The 16532-nt window shown below is 45.6% G+C and overlaps 1 protein-coding gene across 1 annotated transcript in view; it reads left to right on the forward strand.

The window, feature by feature from the left end:
- Nucleotides 1-14477, forward strand: part of LOC126214893 (UDP-glucosyltransferase 2-like) — a 105746-nt gene extending 91269 nt beyond the window's left edge. Inside the window, exons 5-6 of the mRNA XM_049941537.1 lie at nucleotides 8971-9190; nucleotides 14180-14477. Coding sequence (XP_049797494.1) covers nucleotides 8971-9190; nucleotides 14180-14477 — 518 coding nt within the window. The remainder of the gene's footprint in view (nucleotides 1-8970; nucleotides 9191-14179) is intronic.
- The last annotated feature ends 2055 nt before the right edge of the window (nucleotides 14478-16532 follow it).

Here is a 16532-nt window from a genome sequence, read left to right on the forward strand (position 1 = left end):
GTCCCTGAGCGGAGAAAATCTCTCACCCAGCCGGGAATCGATCGAACCCGGGCCCTTAGGCTTGACATTCCGTCACGCTGACCACTTTTTTTTTTTTTTTTAAACACTAAATGAAATGCATCCTCTGCCAAAAAGAAAGAAAACAAAAGATTTTAAAACAAATCACAAATTGAAAGGAACAGGGATGTTTTTATTTATTTATTTATTTATTTATTTTCAATAAGGATCACTCTGTTAAAAGGAACATATAGACCATTTCATCGTATAGTATGTGCATTACATAGTGAGTGGTGAGAGAAGCGTGAGGTTCAGCATCAGCCGTCAAATGTGCACACCGACTGCACCCGGCACATTCCAACTGCGTGGGGGGTCAAGGAATACTGCCTGAAGATAGTTGGCAAAGGTTTTCCGATAGTGTGACCATCTATGAACCTCACTGTGGGCTTACTGCAAGAAATACCAAAAGTCGAGTCGCGACGTGGCAGTATCCCCATAGAGGTACGCGATCGTCCAACCTTTGATCCAGATGATCGACTGTGATTTAGTCGCCGGAAAGTAGTCACTCTCCGGATGTAAGAAGGAAGCAGGTGTAATATGTTGCGGGGTCACACGGAGGTAGCAAGCCACCATCTGTCTTCCTAGGAGCCAGACGTCCTCCACCGCGATACAAGTTAAGCGGTGATGGTCGTCATCCACTTGGTGACATTTCGGGCATAGTGGAGTGTCCACTAGTCCAATTGCATGGAGCCGTTGGTGGGTGTTGAACTTGCCACAGGCGACAGAGAACCACAGTGCCCGAACGAAGGTAGGAAAGAATTTTTGGTGCACATGTCTCCAAATCTTCGGCCAATGCAACCTGGGGTGTTTCAGTTCAATTACATTACAACTTATCCGTCGTAGCAGCCAAACATAAAAATCCTTCGCGCATGGCGGTCTCGTGCGCGGAAGCTCGTCTCTGATATAACTAAGTTCCACGATAAATGTTGAGACATGCGCAAAATGTGGCGTAATGTTGCCCACCGCCACCGGAGGTGTGAGGGACGCTGGAACCAGGAGATCCAGTAGGCGGGATGTAAGGGAATCACGCCCGCTACGCCATTGCTTATACATTGTGGCTAGAAGGAGCGCCGTCGCACGGCAGTGAACATTCGTAAGTCCGAGTCCCCCCTTGTCCGTAGGGAGAGTGAGCGTTTCGTATCGCACCTTGAGGGGCGATCCAATCATCACGAAATAGCCTAGTGCTGATTGAAGTCGACGTCCGAGCGTGAGTGGTAGGGGCAGGATCTGCGAAATATGCACCATTCGAGAAACCACATAAGTGTTCAGGTACTCGACTCGCTGCAAAGGATCAAGGCGCCGTAGGAGATGTTGTCGGACCATGGTACGTGTTGTCTGTAAAATACGTCGGTAGTTAACTGCTGCAGTATGTTTCACAGATGAGGTAAAGTCGATGCCGAGATAGCGGAATCGTTGCACATAAAGAAACGGACTGATTTCTTCCGGCGTAAGGCCCCTTCCCACCGGCATTGCCACCGATTTGTTCATGTTCACTGCACTACCCGCCGTCACACGGTGGTCCAACAACAGTTCAAGGACCGTCTTCACCTCTTCCTCAGAACGAACGAGCAGCAGGAGGTCGTCCGCATAGGCACGACATTTGAAGGTGTAGCCCCGTAGTTCCATCCCAGAAAGAGAATTGGTGAGCCTCCCAATTAATGGTTCCAACGCTATCGCGAACAGCAGCATCGAAAGAGGGCAGTCCTGGCGAATGGATCGTCGAATTTGAATGGGCCCTGCTATACGCCCATTAACCTGTACCAAGGATTGTGCGCCCCCGTAAATCCTTCTAATGAGACCAGTAAAACGGTCTGGAAAACCCATTTGTTCCAGTACAGCATACAGATAGTTATGGCGCACCTTATCAAAAGCACTGTCAAAATCAACCGCCACCATCGCCGCTTTAAGCCGGCACTCCTCCGCCAGCGCTATCACATCACGGCATTCGCCAGTAGCTGTTTGCACATTCACCGATCCACCCGGTGTCGTCTGTTCCGGAGAGAGAACGCTACGAATTAACATACGACATCGGGACGCTAGCAACCGTGCAAAGATCTTATAGTCGGCATTAAGCAGGGTGATGGGGCGATAATGTGTGACCGTAATTCCTGGCTTCGGTTTATGTACTGGCACCAGGAGGCCTTCCATAAAAGCCGGTGGAATAGGCGCATCGGAATTTAACATCTCGTTGTACATTTCCGTCCATCGCGGTGCCATTTCGTTGCGAAATTCGCGATAGAATTCAGCAGGAAGCCCATCAATGCCTGGGGACCGATTCAACGCACCTTGTGCGATCGCATCATGTACTTCCTCACAGCTAATGGTTTCCAGTAAGGTTCCCGCGGCTTCCACCGTCAGTGTACGGGAGACGGACGTGGCTATACGGTCGAGGTCATCGAAAGAGGCTGCTTCTTCCCGATAGATGTGTTGGTAATGGTCGACGAATGCAGAGACAATGTCCGCTTGACGCGTCACTCTTCGGTCTTCGCGGGTGATTAACTCCCGTACCAAAACGCGTCGTCGGTGCTTTCGTTCATTCACGACGTGGTGCATGGAAGGAATCTCGTGCCTTATCGTATCGTGACATCTGGCGCGCACCATGGTTCCCTGAAGATGTTTCCGAGCTAAAGCCACTAGTTTAGCTTTTATCCTTTTGCGTTCGATCCAGATGTCCTGTCCCGGCGGGCCATCATCCAGGTCGCGCAGTGCTGCAAAATAAAAGTCGGTGGTACGGCGGCGCCATCCTGCCATTTCCCTGCTATATGAGATGAACGTACGGCGAAGCGCCGGTTTAGCACAAGTCAGCCACCAATCAAGCTTCGTCGCATACCTTCCAACCCTTCGCTCGCACAACGTCCATGTCTCAAGGATCCGTTGACGGCATTCAGGATCATGGAGATGTTGAATGTTTAGTTTCCACGGGGCCTTACTGTTCCACACCTCTCTACGGGGAAGAAGCACCGTACAGATGTAAGCGCTGTGATCGGAAAATGCCAATGGCCAGCGTTCCGCGTCCTGGACATCATTTGCATGAGCCCGTGAGATATAAATGCGATCTAATCTGCTCGCCGAATGACTTGTCACATAGGTGTATCCCGGTGCAGCTCCATGTCGTAATTCCCACGTGTCACTAAGTACAAGGTCGTTGACAACGATTCGCAACTCCTGGCTGATGTTTGCTTGCGGCCATTGGTCTTTCTGGCTGAGAACACAGTTGAAATCCCCGCCAATTATTACACATTCAGAACGTCCATGGAATAGTGGAGCAATGTCTTCTGCATAAAATCGCGCCCTTTCCCGCCGCCGATTGTTTCCCGACGGTGCATAAAGATTGATGATGCGTGTCCCAAACGTCGTGAAAGCCATTCCCCTGGCCGACGGAAGATAACACACGTTTTCCACTGGGAAGCCATCTCGCACGTAAACTGCCACCCCACTCCCATTGTGATCTCCATGTGACGAATAGCATTGGTAGCCTGCGATGTATGGGAGTGCAGCTATGTGGACTTCCTGCAACAAAGCAATATCCACATCAGATGCCCAAACCGTTTCCTTCAGTAGGTGTATTTTGGCCGGTGAACGCACGTCATTGATATTTAATGTCGCAATACGGTTCGCATGGCGTTGCATCCCACTCTGTCGAGGCGCAACAACATCTCCCTGCACCGGCGCCGGGGGCTGAGTTAGAAGACGTTCTCTCGCCCCTCTCCCTTCACCTTCAGCAATTATTAGTCCGTCTTCGTGAGTGCCGGCTGCCTCTGTATGACGTCCGGCGCCTCCTCAATATCCTCATACCACATCTTTTCAGGCTGTGATATATTCGTGTCCATAGCCACAGCATCTGCGTCTGGAGAGCCAACTGGCTGTGATTTCTCTTCAGCATCACCACTTCCCGGTACCGTCAATGTGACAGACCGCTGTGGGTCGGATCGAACAGTTCCCAGTGCCTCATCCTGTTTCGTAGAGGCTGTTGTGTCGTCTTGGTCCACAGGCACATCGTCGTCGGGGCAAGGGGAGTCATCCCGAGGAGATGTCGTGCGACGCCGCCGTTTCCTCCTTTTCGGGGAACGCTGTTTGCGTGATCTTCCGTCCGTGTCCTCAGATTGCAGGGAATCACGGCTGCCCGACAGAAAAGCATCCGTAGGAACTGGAAGTGTTTCGAGTCCCATCGTTGAACTTGGCGGGAGTTCGGTCGAAACTAATGATGTCGTCTCAGAGTGCGTTTCAGACGGAACAGCATCCGTAGTGGCTGGAACTGCTTCTTGTACTATCGGTGTGCTTGGTGGGAGTTCGGTCTCATCTGATGTTGTCGCCGTAGATTGTATGCTCGACGGAGCAGCATGCTCTGTCATCCCGACGTCTGCGACAAGGTTTCGGAGAGTGCCATCTTGATCTTCCACCGGGGCTGTGTCCTTTCGGTCATCGGCGGACGCAGTGAGGGCTTTGGCATAGGTGATCGGTAGTACTGTCATCGCCGGCGACGGCTCCCGCACATCTGAAGGCAGTTGCGTAATCCGCCGTTGCATACAGTTCGACCTGAGGTGTCCCTCCTGGCCACATCCAGAACATGTACGTGGTTGACCATCGTAAATCACCACCGCCCGACAACCACCAATTGTCAGATAGGACGGTACATGCTTCTGAAGATCAATAGTGATCTGCCGCACTCCGTTAAGAACGGGGTATGTGGCGAATTGTGTCCAGCGTTCTGCTGTGTGACCATGTACTGTGCCGTATGGCTTAAAAGCCTCGATAACTTCGTCAGCCGGGAGCTCAAATGGCAGCTCAAAAACACGTATTGTCCGTATACCCAGACCAGCATGTTCTACAGTTACCGTGCCGACATTCCCGTCACTATGGCAAAATCGGAGACCTGCTTTTGTCGCCTGTAGAATTCTCTCACACGCCGCGTCATTTACCATCTTAACATACACCGTGGGACTAACGATGGATAGGTGAATTCCGATAATATCGTTTGGCGGTATCTTGACGTCCTCTCGAATGAATCGTTCCACTGCTAAAGCCTTTGGTCGTTCGTAGTCTTTGCAGAAATTGAATCGTAATGTAGTTTTCCTGTACTTGTTCGCCATGATCGTTGTTACTAGCCCGCGTGCAGACTAAGTCCACAAGTAAACAAACACTCGCACACGCCGCACAGGCGGAAGTATCGGACCTCCGCTTCGCACGGCCGCTAGCGCCGAACTGTACCACTCAGCTACCGGGGGCGGACACGATGATGTCTTTGCGTGTTTTGTGTAGGCTATCACGACTTGGAGGTTCAACCCATGGTCTAGGGGTAGCGTCTTTGATTCATAATCAAAACGTCTTCGGTCCCGGGTTCGATCCCCGACACTGCCTAAATTTTGATAAATAATCCGGCATAAGAAGTCAGCCTCATTCTGCCAACGGCCTTCTCAAAGGGGGCGGAGGAGCGGATAGAGGTTCAGGGCACTCTCTTGTCCTAGGGGTGGGAAATTGCCCCTAAAGGCGGAAGAATCAGCAATGATCAACGACATGAGGATGCAGAAGGCAATGGAAACCACTGCATTAAAGACACGTAACTTGTATCCACAGGACATGTGGCCTGTAATTGAAGAAGTATCATGATGATCTCTCCATTGGCAAAAGATTCCGGAATAGTCCCCCATTCGGATCTCCGGGAGGGGACTGTTAAGGGGGAGGTTACCATGAGAAAAAGATTGAATAATCAACGAAAGGATAACGTTCTACGAGTCGGGGCGTGGAATGTCAGAAGCTTGAACGTGGTAGGGAAACTAGAAAATCTGAAAATGGAAATGCAAAGGCTCAATCTAGATATAGTAGGGGTCAGTGAAATGAAGTGGAAGGAAGACAATTATTTCTGGTCAGATGAGTATCAGGTAATATCAACAGCAGCAGAAAATGGTATAACAGGTGTAGGATTCGTTATGAATAAGAAGGTAGGGCAGAGGGTGTGTTACTGTGAACAGTTCAGTGACCGGGTTGTTCTAATCAGAATCGACAGCAGACCAACACCGACAACGATAGTTCAGGTATACATGCCGACGTCGCAAGCTGAAGATGAACAGATAGAGAAAGTGTATGAGGATATTGAAAGGGTAACGCAGTATGTAAAGGGCAACAAAAATCTAATAGCCATGGGCGACTGGAATGCAGTTGTAGGGGAAGGAGTAGAAGAAAAGGTTACAGGAGAATATGGGCTTGGGACAAGGAATGAAAGAGGAGAAAGACTAATTGAGTTCTGTAACAAGTTTCAGCTAGTAATAGCGAATACCCTGTTCAAGAATCACAAGAGGAGGAGGTATACTTGGAAAAGGCCAGGAGACGCGGGAAGATTTCAATTAGATTACATCATGGTCAGACAGAGATTCCGAAATCAGATACTGGATTGTAAGGCGTACCCAGGAGCAGATATAGACTCAGATCACAATATAGTAGTGATGAAGAGTAGGCTGAAGTTCAAGACATTAGTCAGGAAGAATCAATACGCAAAGAAGTGGGATACGGAAGTACTAAGGAATGATGAGATACGTTTGAACTCTAACGCTATAGATACAGCAATAAGGAATAGCGCAGTAGGCAGTACAGTTGAAGAGGAATGGACATCTCTAAAAAGGGCCATCACAGAAGTTGGGAAGGAAAACATAGGTACAAAGAAGGTAGCTGCGAAGAAACCATGGGTAACTGAAGAAATATTTCAGTTGATTGATGAAAGGAGGAAGTACAAACATGTTCCGGGAAAATCAGGAATACAGAAATACAAGTCGCTGAGGAATGAAATAAATAGGAAGTGCAGGGAAGCTAAGACGAAATGGCTGCAGGAAAAATGTGAAGACATCGAAAAAAATATGATTGTCGGAAGGACAGAATCAGCATACAGGAAAGTCAAAACAACCTTTGGTGACATTAAAAGCAACGGTGGTAACATTAAGAGTGCAACGGGAATTCCACTGTTATGCAGAGGAGAGAGCAGATAGGTGGAAAGAATACATTGAAAGCCTCTATGAGGGCGAAAATTTGTCAGATGTGATAGAAGAAGAAACAGGAGTCGATTTAGAAGAGATAGGGGATCCAGTATTAGAATCGGAATTTAAAAGAGCTTTGGAGGACTTACAGTCAAATAAGAAAGGATAGATAACATTCCATCAGAATTTCTAAAATCATTGGGGGAAGTGGCAACAAAACGACCATTCACGTTGGTGTGTAAAATATATGAGTCTGGCGATATACCATCTGACTTTCGGAAAAGCATCATCCACACAATTCCGAAGACGGCAAGAGCTGACAAGTGCGAGAATTATCGCACAATCAGCTTAACAGCTCACGCATCGAAGCTGCTTACAAGAATAATACACAGTAGAATGGAAAAGAAAATTGAGAATGCGCTAGGTGACGATTAGTTTGGCTTTAGGAAGAGTAAAGGGACGAGAGAGGCAATTCTGACGTTACGGCTAATAATGGAAGCAAGGCTAAAGAAAAATCAAGACACTTTCATAGGATTTGTCGACCTGGAAAAAGCATTCGACAATATAAAATGGTGCAAGCTGTTCGAGATTCTGAAAAAGTAGGGGTAAGCTATAGGGAGAGACGGGTCATATACAATATGTACAACAACCAAGAGGGAATAATAAGAATGGACGATCAAGAACGAAGTGCTCGTATTAAGAATGGTGTAAGACAAGGTTGTAGCCTTGCGCCCCTACTCTTCAATCTGTACATCGAGGAAGCAATGATGGAAATAAAAGAAAGGTTCAGGAGTGGAATAAAAATACAAGGTGAAATGATATCAATGATACGATTCGCTGATGACATTGCTATCCTGAGTGAAAGTGAAGAAGAATTAAATGATCTGCTGAACGGAATGAACAGTCTAATGAGTACACAGTATGGTTTGAGAGTAAATCGGAGAAAGACGAAGTTAATGAGAAGTAGTAGAAATGAGAACAGCGAGAAACTTAACATCAGGATTGATGGTCACGAAGTCAATGAAGTTAAGGAATTCTGCTACCTAGGCAGTAAAATAACCAATGACGGACGGAGCAAGGAGGACATCAAAAGCAGACTCGCTATGGCAAAAAAGGCATTTCTGGCCAAGAGAAGTCTACTAATATCAAATACCGGCCTTAATTTGAGGAAGAAATTTCTGAGGATGTACGTCTGGAGTACAGCATTGTATGGTAGTGAAACATGGACTGTGGGAAAACCGGAACAGAAGAGAATCGAGGCATTTGAGATGTGGTGCTATAGACGAATTTTGAAAATTAGGTGGACTGATAAGGAATGAGGAGGTTCTACGCAGAATCGGAGAGGAAAGGAATATGTGGAAAACACTGATAAGGAGAAGGGACAGGATGATAGGACATCTGCTAAGACATGAGGGAATGACTTCCATGGTACTAGAGGGAGCTGTAGAGGGCAAAAACTGTAGAGGAAGACAGAGATTGGAATACGTCAAGCAAATAATTGAGGACGTAGGTTGCAAGTGCTACTCTGAGATGAAAAGGTTAGCACAGGAAAGGAATTCGTGGCGGGCCGCATCAAACCAGTCAGTAGACTGATGACCAAAAAAAAATCACGACTGTTGAAACAGTTGCTCTCGATACATTCAGTAAGTTGGCTGTCTCGGTTACAGATGCTCCACGTAATAGGGCCCCCCACAATCTGCTCTCTTCGGAACTCTGTCAGGTCTTTCCTTGCACGTCGACCTCGGCCTCTGAATGCGCTACTCGTAAACAACCTGCACTGATATCTAGTCCGTCTTGAACTACGCGCAGTCCAGCGCGAGATGTGCCTTACCTGCGTTGTTGATCGTCAGTCACAGCCGTCCACTTACTATCACTGGTCGTATTATTTTGCCTGTCCCCTGTATGTTAGAGGCACCTCTTTATATGACCGCGGCACGGCGTGTTGCAGCCCACAAGAACGTGCGCGCGTTCATCACGCACGGCGGCCTGCTGAGCACGCAGGAGGCGACGGCGCGGGGCGTGCCGCTGGTGGGCATCCCCGTCTTCCTGGACCAGAAGCTCAACGTGGCGCTCGCCTCCAGGCAGGGCTACGCCGTCAGGCTGGACGTCCACAACATCACAGAGGCCTCCGTAGAGTGGGCGCTCGCCGAGGTGCTCGCCGTCCCTAGGTGAGCTGTAAACGCTGTACAACCGACCACTGTGCGTATCACATTGCATGTAGGTAGATACAGAGATCTACATCTACATCTACATGACTACTCTGCAATTCACAAATGTGAATGGCAGAGGGTTCATCGAACCACAATCATACTATCTCTCTACCATTCCACTCCCGAACAGCGCGCGGAGGAAAAACGAACACCTAAACCTTTCTGTTCGAGCTCTGATTTCTCTTATTTTATTTTGATGATCATTCCCACCTATATAGGTTGGGCTCAACAAAATATTTTCGCATTCGGAAGAGAAAGTTGGTGACTGAAATTTCGTAAATAGATCTCGCCGCGACGAAAAACGTCTTTGCTTTAATGACTTCCATCCCAACTCGCGTATCATATCTCCCCTGTTACGCGATAATACAAAACGGGCTGCCCTTTTTTGCACCCTTTCGATGTCCTCCGTCAATCCCACCTGGTAAGGATCACACTCCGCGCAGCAATATTCTAACAGAGGACGAACGAGTGTAGTGTAAGCTGTCTCTTTAGTGGACTTGTTGCATCTTGTAAGTGTCCTGCCAATGAAACGCAACCTTTGGCTCGCCTTCCCCACAATATTATCTGTGTGGTCTTTCCAACTGAAGTTGTTCGTAATTTTAACACCCAGGTACTTAGTTGAATTGACACCCTTGAGAATTGTACTATTTATCGAGTAATCGAATTCCAACGGATTTCTTTTGGAACTCATGTGGATCACCTCACACTTTTCGTTACTTAGCGTCAACTGCCACCTGCCACACCATACAGCAATCTTTTCTAAATCGCTTTGCAACTGATACTGGTCTTCGGATGACCTTACTAGACGGTAAATTACAGCATCATCTGCGAACAACCTAAGAGAACTGCTGAGATTGTCACCCAGGTCATTTATATAGATCAGGAACAGCAGAGGTCCCAGGACGCTTCCCTGGGGAACACCTGATATCACTTCAGTTTTACTCGATGATTTGCCGTCTATTACTACGAACTGCGACCTTCCTGACAGGAAATCACGAATCCAGTCGCACAACTGAGACGATACCCCATAGGCCCGCAGCTTGATTAGAAGTCGCTTGTGAGGAACGGTGTCAAAAGCTTTCGGGAAATCTAGAAAAACGGAATCAACTTGAGATCCGCTGTCGATAGCGGCCATTACTTCGTGCGAATAAAGAGCTGGCTGCGTTGCACAAGAACGATGTTTTCTGAAACCATGCTGATGTGAGACGGACTGAGGGACGGGGGAGGGGGGGGGGAGGGGGGGGTGGAGGAGTAACCTGGAGGACAAGCGGTCCGCTTGCGCAAGATGATCGGTAGGGAGCAGACACCTCCTAGTCGCCAAAAGTTGTGAAGTCACAGCTCAAGGAAAGCAATTACACCTGAAAAAAAAGGTGTGATCATAAAATTAACAGCAATACCAGCCCTCGGCGGCAAAAAAGGAGTCTTTTGACCCAGGTTTCGGCACTGCTATGAGTGCCTTCATCAGAAATAAAACTCTCAAACTGCCATGTCACACATTAAACTAAAAATCAAGCGATAAAGCTTCAGTCACAAAGTTTGTAAAACGGGATACATAAAAGGCAAGCAAGAATACATAAAACGCTTGCCTTTTATGTATTCTGTATTACAGATTTTGTGACTACAGCTTCATCGCTTGATTCTTACTTTAATATGTGCTACTGTAGCTCGACGCATGTCAGCAGCCCATAGCGGCTTGCCTTTTATGGATTCTGTTTCACAAATTTTGTGACTAAAGATTTATCGCTCGATTTTCAGTTTAATATGTGACATACAAATTTGACAGTTTTATTTCTGATGAAGGCACCCATAGCAGTGCCGCAACCTGGGTCCAAAGACTCCTTTTTGTCACCGAGAGCTGGTATTACTGTTTATTCTACTTTGTAAACGGTCGCTGACGACGCAGCCATGTACAAAATTTTACGTGTGACCGTCTGTTTGGAGTTTATGGTGGTTGTATGGACATAATCGTTCAAAATTATACCCCCCCTCTAATGTGGCGTGCACTATACAGGATGGTCCAATGATCGTGGCCGGGCCTAACATTACGGAAGGCGAACTACTCACAGTTGAGAAGAATGTCGTTACACGTATTGCCAAATGCATTGAGGTTGACGGACATCATTTTGAGCATTTATTGCATTAACGTGGTATTTACAGGTAATCACGATGTAACAGTATGCGTTCTCAGAAATGATAAGTTCACAAGAGTACATGTGTCACATTGGAACAACCGAAATAAAATGTTGAAACGTACCTACGTTCTGTATTTTAATTTAAAAAACCTACCTGTTACCAACTGTTCGTCTAAAATTGTGAGCCATATGTTTGTGACTATTACAGCGCCATCTATCACAAAGCGAAAAAAGTGGTCCAACTAAAACATTCATATTTCTTTATGTACTACACGAATATGTAATAAAAATGGGGGTTCCTATTTAAAAAACGCAGTTGATATCCGTTTGACCTATGGCAGCGCCATCTAGTGGGCCAACCATAGCGCCATCTGGTGTCCCCCTACAAGCTAGACAAGTTTCGTCCTTTGTAGTTTTTTCGTTTGACGCTTATTTCGTGAGATATTTGGTCCGGTCACGATCAATGGACCACCCATATATATATATATATATATATATATATATATATATATATATGTGTGTGTGTGTGTGTGTGTGTGTGTGTGTGTGTGTGTGTGTGTGTGTGTGTGTGTGTATGTGGTGGCAAAAAAGGAGTCTTTGGACCCAGGTTGCCGCACTGCTATGGGTGCCTTCATCAGAAATAAAACTGTCAAATTTGTATGTCATATATATATATATATATATATATATATATATATATATATATATATATATATATGAACATTCAGACAAATAAAACTGTATTATTTCCGAGTATGGATGATTTTGCACGCTTTGCAAGCACTGTGGACCTCCCCGGAATCGGTGAGGAAAGGAATATATGGGAAACACTGATGTGAAGAAGGGGTAGTATGATAATAAAACATCTATTAAGACGTCGGGGAAAAATTTCTATGGTATTAGAGGGACTGTAGAGGCTAAAAACTGTAGGGGAAGTCAGTGATTGGAATACATACAGCAGATAATTGAGGACGTAAGTTGCAAGTACTGATCTGAGATGGAAAGTCTGGCACAGGAGAGAAGTTCGTGCTGTTCCACATCAAACCCGTCTGGAGACTGATGACTCAAGAAAAAAAGTCATAACAGAAGGCGATTCAACACATGTCCGGTTTCGGGCTTGTGTCCATCTTCAGGTGGTTTATGTTCATTTGCATGTTTTCACACCAGGTGTCGGTGACCACAGTTTAAATCAAAAGCAAATATAACGATGATGACGAAATAGACACAAATGATACATTTCGAAGTGGCTAAGCGACATGTGTTGCAAAATGTTATACGGGGGTCGTTCAATAAGTAACGCCCCACATTTTTTTTAAAGCCATTAATATACATAGAGAAACGTCCTTGTTGGTTTTGTTCTGTGCGCCGGTGAAATTTCGAACCGTTCTGGCAGATGGCAGAGCCGTAGTACAGAGTCAAAATGGCGTCTACATACGACTCACGTTATAAGCAGGGTGCTGTTATTGTATTCTTGTGTGCCGAAAAAGAAACCGTGGTGAACACCCTTAAACGTTTGTGTTCAGCGTATGGCGATGCTGCAGTTGATAGGAGTACAGCTGGGCGATGTGTAAACAAAGTTGCAGCCTCAGGAAATGCAGAAATGGAGCTCGATGATTAGCCACGCTCGGGACGTCCTGTCACAGTCACTGCTCCAGACGTGCTGAATAGTGCGGATGCCATTATTCGTGCCGACCGGCGCATTACAACTCGACAATTGGATCTACAGTTGTCGGTCAGCTTTGGAAGTGCGTCTGCAACGGTCGAGATTCTCGGATATTCAAAGAGATGCTCACGACGGGTTCCACGAATGCTCACAGCGGACCACAAGATTCAAAGAAAGGCCATTTCACCTGAATTGTTGGAGCAACGTTTTGAGACCGTCAGAGAGGCCTTTCGGTCACGGATCGTTACGGGGGACGAAAGTTGGGTGCACCACTTTGCGCCGGAAACAAAACGGCAGTCCATGGAGTGGCATCATCCTCATTCACCACAAAAGAAGAAATTCAAGACAACCCCCTCTGCCGGTAATGTCATGGTGACAGTCTTCAGGGTTTGTAATGGCGTCATTCTCGTGGATGTGATGGCAAGAGGGTCAACCATCAATTCAGAGGCATACGTGAAGACTCTGAATAACTCAAGAACCGTTTCCGACTTGTTCGATCGGACAAGAATCCAGCAGACATCTTGTTCCAACACGATAATGTACACCCACACACAAGTCTGAGAACCCGGGAACACATCGCCAAATTGGTTTGGACGTCATTGCTTCATCCACTCTGCAGTCCAGACTGGCACCATCGGACTTCCATCTCTTTGGGCCGCTTAAAGACGACGAGAGTGTCAGTCATGCAGGACAAGACCTTTTACCAGCAGGGAATAAATACATGCTCTTCCACGTTGGCGTACGGCCATAGAAAGTGATGGAGACAACGTAGAAAAATAGAACATGGACTAGACATGTATATGTATATTGTCACCAAATTCAGACTGTTAAAAGTAAATATGGTTTAAAAATAAGTGCGGCATTACTTATTGAACGACCCTCGTACTTCTTACAATGTAAATTGGGAGAGGGCGTAAATAACGATTGTATTTAAAACAATACTGCACCATAATGGTGAGGCACTTTGCTGTTGGCGCAAGGCCTATCAACTGCCATGACTGAGACCTACATATGTCACTACATCTTTATGATGGTACTGAGGAGCTGCTGTGCAGTTTCCGTGCTGAAGCATATTGTACTAAGGCTGCGCTTCGTCCACGTACTGGCTGCTGTGGAATTTTTTCTATGGACGTTGCCTTTCATGCTTCGCAGGTACCGTGAGAGAGCCCAACACCTGTCGCGCATCTTCAACGACCGGCCGATCCACCCGCTGGACGAGGCGGTCTACTGGACAGAGTACGTGATCAGGCACCGGGGGGCGCCCCACCTCAGGTCCGCCGCGCTCCACCTCTCGTGGTACCAGTACCTGCTACTAGATGTCGTCGCTGCGCTGCTGCTCGTGTTCCTGGTGGTCAGTTTTGTCATACGAGCTGTCATCCGGCGTCTGTTCACAGTTACACCTCATCCAACTGGATTCGGATCGCGTGAAAAATTTACCAAGAAGGACTAATGGTGTCGTGCTTGTCGCAGGAAATTTTTTTTCGCAGTGTCCGTGTGTTAGTCTTGTTTGGTCTCACCATTCCTTTCTGTATCTTATGATAATATAAAGACACCATTTCACCCCACCAGTAACGCAAAGGATAGGAATGGTCGGTGCTGATCACGAGCCAATTGACGACGAGCAAGCAGAGAGGAGATACACTGATTTTTGTTATCTTTGGCTTAGGGCATGCGGTACCCATGCACACGCTTGCTCAACCTCCATGCACGCAAATGTCGTGCGATGGTGACATGATCACAGTCCATGGAAATTGTTATTTCTCGAGTACAGTGAAGTAGATCATTGTGGATTAATGTGCTTAAACGATCTTCATCAATGCCCGAAAGTCTTCCTGAACATGGGAAGTCACTAATGTGAAAATGAGAAAACTATTTTCTTGCGTGCTCTGTCAGTGGCATTATAACCATACACGGTACAAATGTTTCTAGCTGCTGTCACCCACATATTGAACTCAAACATAAGAATGTGTCGGAAATGTTCCGATTTCTCCGCTTGACCATTTTCTAGCGTCCACAGCTCCACTTGCTACATCCAAACACGAAAATGACGATATGTAAATTCAAATAGCAACAGTGAATAACAAGTAAAAAACGACTATCCATAAATAAATCAATAGCAGCCGTCATACCAATATGCGAAACTAAAACGCTACAAACTTATGCACCAACATAATAGTAAACATTGGTGTGTGTTATGCCAAAGCAATCTTCAAATGTTGTGTTGAAAACTAGTGTGCGATATTTCATGTTTTTCAGTGCCAGGAGAATAAATGTTTCGTTAGTGATTTGTTATACTTTTTTCTGTAATTCCAGTCCTGATAAAATCGTTCAAAAATCAAGAAAATTGACTCTGAAAATGCTAGGTTCACAGAAAACATTGAAAAAGTAACGTTTGTGGCACACAAATGTCGTAATACACAGATTTTCAAAATTGGACGGTTTAAAATTTCTTTTCGTAGTGAATGTGTATTATTTATCACAAAGGATGACATGTTTTGACCCTTTTATTTCTCAAATACATACGAAATCAATTTTATAATCATTAGAGAGTTGAAATAAAAACGTTTCACTTTTTGGCGAGGTCTTTTCACGAAATCTTAGTCGCCAAATTTCTTCTCCAGATGCGGGAATAATATGTTGTCTCTCACCTACTTACAAAAAAAAAAAGATCGTTGTAATAAAATATGAGAAACCGGAGTTCGTACGGAAATAATTAGCACGTGCTGTTCGACAGTGGAACGGGTGAGAAATAGATTAGATTAAATCCAGTTTTCATTCCATAGATCCAAAAATGAGATGAGTCTCGTGGTTGTGGAGCAAGTCAGAAAGTATAACACATAAGACATTTTAATATAACACTCACTATCGTGATCATTTGTCAGGAGATTGTCAAAATATGTGAATACAGTACAGTAAACTGGAACTGCTAATATTTACAGAGCTAATACACTGTCAGAATGAAACATAGTTACCCACTGGTCTAACAGTCCCTGTTAAGATATTAAAGGAGTTGCCTTTCAAAAAGTCTTTTATACTCTGTTTAATGTGTGCTTTATCTGAAATGAAGTTTTTAATGATTGTTGACAATTTGTTGAATATTGGACTCCTTTTTGGACCAAGCTAAGTGATTTTAGGTCTTTATGTAGATTGTTCTTATTCCTAGTATTCATACTATGTATTGAGCTATTGATTGGAAATTACTTGCAACAAATTTCATTAAGGAATAACTATACTGAGAAACAGTGGTCAAAATACGAAGTTCTTTGAACAGATTTCTACATGATGTTCTTGAATTTACACCACAAATGTGTCTTCTTACACGCTTTTGCACGCTAAAAACATTTGCTCGGTTTAACGAGTTACCATAGAATATAATCACGTAGGCCATAGTAGAATGAAAATATGTAAGTTTTTTTATTTATATCCCCTACATCTGACATAATTCCCACAGCAAATACAAGCTGGTTTCGGCGCTTCAGCAATTCTGTGGTACACTTTTCCCAGC

The sequence above is a fragment of the Schistocerca nitens genome, chromosome 12 (assembly GCF_023898315.1).
Source record: "Schistocerca nitens isolate TAMUIC-IGC-003100 chromosome 12, iqSchNite1.1, whole genome shotgun sequence".
Classification (NCBI taxonomy): domain Eukaryota; kingdom Metazoa; phylum Arthropoda; class Insecta; order Orthoptera; family Acrididae; genus Schistocerca; species Schistocerca nitens.